This window comes from Mesoplodon bidens (genome assembly GCF_964165515.1).
Source record: "Mesoplodon bidens genome assembly, chromosome: 3".
NCBI lineage: Eukaryota > Metazoa > Chordata > Mammalia > Artiodactyla > Ziphiidae > Mesoplodon > Mesoplodon bidens.
Window position 1 is genome coordinate 134,867,608 of NC_138178.1, and position 6,000 is coordinate 134,873,607.

General features: G+C 36.8%; 1 protein-coding gene across 1 annotated transcript in view; it reads right to left on the reverse strand.

Moving 5' to 3' along the window:
- CCDC198 (coiled-coil domain containing 198) overlaps positions 1 to 5,776 on the reverse strand; it is a gene marked incomplete at both ends in the record, with an annotated part of 32,362 nt that extends 26,586 nt beyond the window's left edge. The window contains 2 exons of the mRNA XM_081228289.1: positions 3,066 to 3,148; positions 5,554 to 5,776. Coding sequence (XP_081084415.1) covers positions 3,066 to 3,148; positions 5,554 to 5,776 — 306 coding nt within the window. The remainder of the gene's footprint in view (positions 1 to 3,065; positions 3,149 to 5,553) is intronic.
- Between the last annotated feature and the right edge of the window lie 224 nt (positions 5,777 to 6,000).

Sequence of the window (6,000 nt, forward strand, 5' to 3'; positions counted from 1 at the left end):
ACAAATTGTCTAATACCAAAGAGTATAATGAAATCATTCAGGTCGGAATCATTCTCCTCATCCTTCACCAGCCGTCTTTCTGCTCATCTTTCTCTTCTCTCCTTTCATTCTTTCAACACTGATTAACACATACTTAGTGATCACCCGTTATGTGCCAGCTACTGTTCTAGACACTTGGATATTAGTGAAGATGACAGACAAAAATCCCTGCCCCTGTGAAGATTATATTCTAGCATTGAGGTGGAGTGTGCAGGTAGTAAAAAAAAAAACCACACACACAATGAACTTAACACATAAGCAAATTGCTTTGTGTGTTAGATGGAAATAAGCACTCCAGAGAAAAGACAGTGAAGGGTCAAGGGGATCAGGAGTGCCAGAGTAAGGGCTACAGTTGTCAATAGGCTGTCATATAAGCCTTATAGGGAAAGTGAGCTTTAAGAAAATCTTTGGAGATGAGGGAGTCATCCAAGGAGATCACCTGAGGAAACTCTATACATGGGGTGCAGTGGGAGTGGGGGACCGTCTCCACCTTAGGCTGGACCTGAGATGGTTGGATGAGAAGGTGAATCATCCAGAAGGGACGGTGATGATCAACTCTTCAACATGGGGCAAGTACATTTGATTCAGAGTTCCCTGGCAGAGCTTCTCAGATCTTAGCTGCTCTGAGTTGGAGAACCTTAGTTCATGACCTGCTGTTTACTTGAGGAGTAGATGTTCAGGAAGTGGAGTATGCCAAATATGAAACTCAAATTATTTAGGATGCAATTAGATTTGGTTTAATAATTAAAAATACTTTTAGAATTTTCTTTGGCAGAGGTTAGGCTATTAATTAGCATGTCATGGGAACCCAGAATTTATTATTCTCTCAAAAACCCATTTTTGGTAGGAAATGTGCTGAGCCTCATTTGTGAAGATAATTATAGTTTATATCTTTGGGAGTGTCTGCCAAGTTCCCAGTGATTTCCCTCTTCTCTGGGAGCTGCCTCTAGAATCTATGGGGAGTGGCAGTTGGTGGGAAGTGGCATTTGGTGGTGGGGGGGAGGGCTCCCCTGCCCACATTTCTACTGCATGAGCATATTCTCTTGTCATAGCTCATTGGAACAGAGCTAGAATCATGAGCAAAACTGAGCCAATAGCATCTTTTCTCCCAGGAATTTTGAATTAGACCAAAGAGGGCCAGACTAGTCTGTTTGGCTGGAATTATAAGATGCAAATTCAAGGTGGCCATATTTCACCAAGCGGTCTTGAGGACCAGAGAAAGTCGACCTGCAGGGAGAGATTAAAGCAAATGCACAGAGAGAGTTCTTCTGCCTCTCAGGTTCCAAGACATAGCTCTTCCCTGAAGTCTAGATGCCTCCCAGCTTTTGAGTTCCTTAAAACACCCCTATATCCTTATAATTTATCACATTTGTTGCTTTGGCTTGTCCATTTGACTTCTTATACAGTGATGTTACAGATCTGAAATAGCAGGGAGCTCACTTTGATTTTTTTTCCCATCAGGGATAATGTGTCTCATTCATTCATCTGTTCATTCATTCTTTTATTCACAAACTTTTGAGGGATACATATTAAGTGTTAGTAACTAAATATGTAACACTGAATGAGATGTTGTTTTTATGCTCAAATAATTCATCTTGATTCTTCGTTTTTAAGGTGGTTGGCTGAGGTGTGGGGAATGCAGTCTTTGACTCTGAAATACCAAATTTCTCTTTTTGAGTTTGATTGACTTGAGAGAATCAAAGCCTGACTTTAGCTTATTTAGGGTTGATAGATATAAAAAAGTACTTTGTGAACTATAGGCTGGTACACAAATATTTTTCACTGGTTATAGTAATATCTTCTATTTGAGTTATTCGGCTTAGACTCTTCACAAGAATATATATTAAATGAGCTCCTTTGAAAGGATACCTTTGATTTAGGAATAAAACATAAGTTTTTTAAATTGCCACTTTAGCTAGAGATATGCTCAAAAATTTAAAAATTAGATATCAATTTGATAGAATTACACTTTATTTTCCAGTAACTAAGCAATATTTTGAGGTTTCTAATATTTTGGGAAAAGATACTTTTTCTGTGTGACCAAAAGATATAATCACTTCAAATAATGATTGTGAGCTTCTGGAGAAGACAGGTAAATAAAAACTAACGTTAAAAGAAATAATCCCCAACAAATGAGCTCAAATACCCCTGGGATTAGTCCAGACACCTGGGTGAGTTGTGTAGCAGGTGGGGTTTAGTTCCAATTCCCTTTTCAAAGGTCAGTGATAAATCCTGCTCACAAGAGAGCCCCAAACCTTCCTTTTAGCTGATGCTCAGTTTTAAGGACCCACTCAGATCTCTTTCCCCTTCTAGGATGAGAGTTCTTAAAATTTATAGTTCTCTACAGGGAATTCATTAAATATTTATTAAGGTGAATGTATTTAAAGCTCTTGCTTTGCTGCCTTGAAATCCAATGTCCTCAATTTAGACAACTAGTTAACATTTAGAACAATGAAAAGTTAGGGATAGAAGGGTTGTTGAGATCATCTACGCTGATGGTTAAGAGCACAGGCTTTGGAGGCCTGGTTGATATGTGGCTCCTGTTGTCCTTGGGCAAGTTACTTAATCTCTGAAGCACATGTACGAAACAAAGATAATACTTCCTTTCTCATAGAGGGGTATGAGGATTAAATGAATGATGTAGATCATTGTTGCTTAGAGTGTATCAGACTTGTAATAGGTGGTAATTGAATAGTAGTAGTGGTTGTTACTGTTGTTATTTATTACAGTGATTTCCCTACAGTCATCCAACTAATAAGTGCAAGATTCAGGTCCTCTGTGCCCCATTATATTTATGTCTTTAGTACTATACTTCTTTCTTTTGGTGGTGGTCTTAAAAGTGAAATCATTACAAAAGGAAATCCTAAAGAAATATGGCTTTTGCGTTGACAACATTCTCTTTAACAACACTGTCATTCTCATTAGCTTAGTCATTGTCAATATCCCTCTTCTATGATTATAGTTAAAAAGGGATGTTACCATTAAATCCAAGAAATTCCTTATGAAGCCTTTTAAATGCATCTTACTTGAAGTCTTCGAGGTGGATGCCTTTTAATAATACTTGTTTCTCCCTGTTCCAGTGGGATGTCAAAATACATGGCTCTCGGTCCTTGAAGGGTTGGAGAGAAACAAAAACAAACCATTAAAAACAACTTACTATTAAATTAGACTGGTCATTAGTTATTAGAGTTTGTTAACACAATTTTGTATCTTCAGTTCTATATGTCTAACCGATAGGTTGAATGTGGAAATGAAACACATAAAGCAGGGGCCCTACATAACTGCAAATGATAAAATATTAGCCTAGACACAGAACTTAATTTCTGCTTTCATCATTTCCTCCCCAGATTAATATTTAGAAGAAGAGCTGCACAATTAACAATGTATTGAGTACAAGTGTTATTCAGACATAGAATTTAGCTTGGAAAATAGAAACTTATTGATTTGTTTTAATTTCATGAAATCTCCCTCAAGTAAATAGGAAATCCGAAAACATATAGCTGTAAGAAATGAAAATAAGTTCTCTTTTCAGATAAAATAGATAAATAGATGGATAGGTATTAGACAGAGAGATGATAAAGAAATGGAGCTTGAGTGTGTAATAGGAGTATGCAATGTTTAGCATTGAATGTTCCCAATTAAATAGTCCCCCCAACTAGGGAAATGAATTCCCACAAGTTGCTACTATAATACAACATATCAGTATTCTTTCCTGATAAAATAACCCAGGGCTACAGAGTTAAGCCTCATTAGGAAACAGAGAAGCTCAAGAGATCCATATGGATTTCATTTTTCAGTTTGATTATCCTGGGCCCTTGGGACTACTACCATGACCAACGCTACATGAATGATGTTCTTGTCCTTCCCTCTTAACAATCTGGAAGCATTCTGATTTCTAGATTTTTGTGTAGACTATCCTATAGTGCCACTGTGCATTTTAAATGGAAAAATCCATGGGTAATTATGTGTTTCTATCCTTAAGACATTTGAATGATCACCTTAAGAACTTCTCTATGTCCTTATTTTCTTTCGAGAGATGCCAGTATATTGAGCAAGACCAAAAACATGTTGGATTTAAAAATGTAAATATTTTCAGCAAAATTTTTTTCAGCAATGTGACTACTTATTTTTATGCCATGATTTGAATAATATCACCCCGTTATTTAATTTGATACTGCTGAAATGGCATAGGCTGTGTTACTTTTACCCCTGATTTATAGGTGAAGAATATTGATGAAGTAACTTGACCAAAGTCATACTATTTGGTATTTGGTGGAGCTGGGGTTAGAATATGGGCCCCTTGAAAATAGTGTTCAGAATGCTTACCATCCGTTGTTATTTATTTTTAATGAGATTTTGCAATTTCAAAAATAAGAACATTTCCCAGTTGGGACTCTTAACACATTAGAATCAGCTTTTACCTGTCAGTTACCAAAATCTTAAAACTCTAGATGGAAGGTTTGGGTAAAAAAGGAATTATTCAATGAAACTAAGAGGAATATTCCTACTCGCATGCTTAGGAAGTTGAAAACATTAAAAAAAAAAAAAAGGCCATATAGAACTAGTCAAATGCTGTCAGTTTTGTAGAAAGTAGCCATGAAAATCATTCTAGGTAAGATCTACTAGGTGCTGAAAGGGAATATATAGCTTTATGGCCAATAATGGGAACTTATTTGTGTTAATAATCCAGAATGTGAAGAAAAGAAAAAACAACATGCATATATATGTGTGTGTGTATATATATATATATATATATATACACATATATATATATAATATATACATATATATATATATATATATATATATGCATGTATCTCTTCCCGTTAGAATGTCAGTTTAAGTATCATCTGTTTAAGTATCATCATGGTTGTCATAAAACATTCTATGTCTTGTAAAATATCCCAGGAGAATTTATAGCCACTTCTGGCTCAGAGCTTCCAATCATAATAGGAAAAATTCTCTTAGTTTTGCATATGACCATGAAGCATAAGGGGCTGGGGAGAGGGTGCCCCATCCGCTCATCTGTACTGCAATAAATCAATTCAGTTTGGGGTGGTTTCCAAATTCACATCACAATGGATTCACTCCTAAAGTACTGCTTGCAAAACAACAAAGCCTGATGCACGAAACAGTACTGAAGAGAATGATTTAAATTTAGAATCTAACTGAAACATATGATTGTCCTAATTATCCCATCTTTATCTATAGAATTTTAATTGCCTGGCAAAGCTAGGTATAAACATCCAAAGCACTATAAACCAAGCTGACACAAAATGATTTTTTCCTTCTCATGTGGAATGGTGAAAAGCCCTTAGTACACAGTTTACACACCTATTCTAATGTGCCCAGAATACTTACAACTGACAAACATTGTCTCCCTTTGAAGGATGTTCTCTAATATTTCAGTAATTTAGAAACTTTCAGAGATTATAGAGATAGAAAGTCAGGTAAATCTATCAATAGCACTCCTCGGCCCAAATCCACAAATCTCACGCTGGGTTTTACATTTACCTGCAGAATATCTTCCATACCAGGTCTCTCTTAGAGGTGGCAACTGCCCTTCCAAAGCTTTATTCCATTCCTGCAGTCTTGCAAATGAATATGAACTCTTTTCTTCTGGATTCTCAGTGAATACAAAGTCCACAGGGCCGGCTGAGGGAGTCTCTTCCTCTTTGTTTTGCAAAGGTGCTACCTTGGTCACCCTTGGGTGAGCCTTAGAGTGGCTCAGGCCCATTTCACACTAAAGACACTCAGTGTAAAACCATGAGGTTAGTGGTTTGGGGCCTTTAATATAGCTTGTTTTAATCAAGCGATTTCCAAAGTTAACCCAGCTCTAAAGCAGTCGTTTCCTTCATAACATCCGTGTAGCTTTATTTCACTACACACTAACACTTTGGCCACTTCCTGGGAGGCTGGTTTCCATGGAGACTGCCCTTCAACTCCTGCTTTGCCATTTCA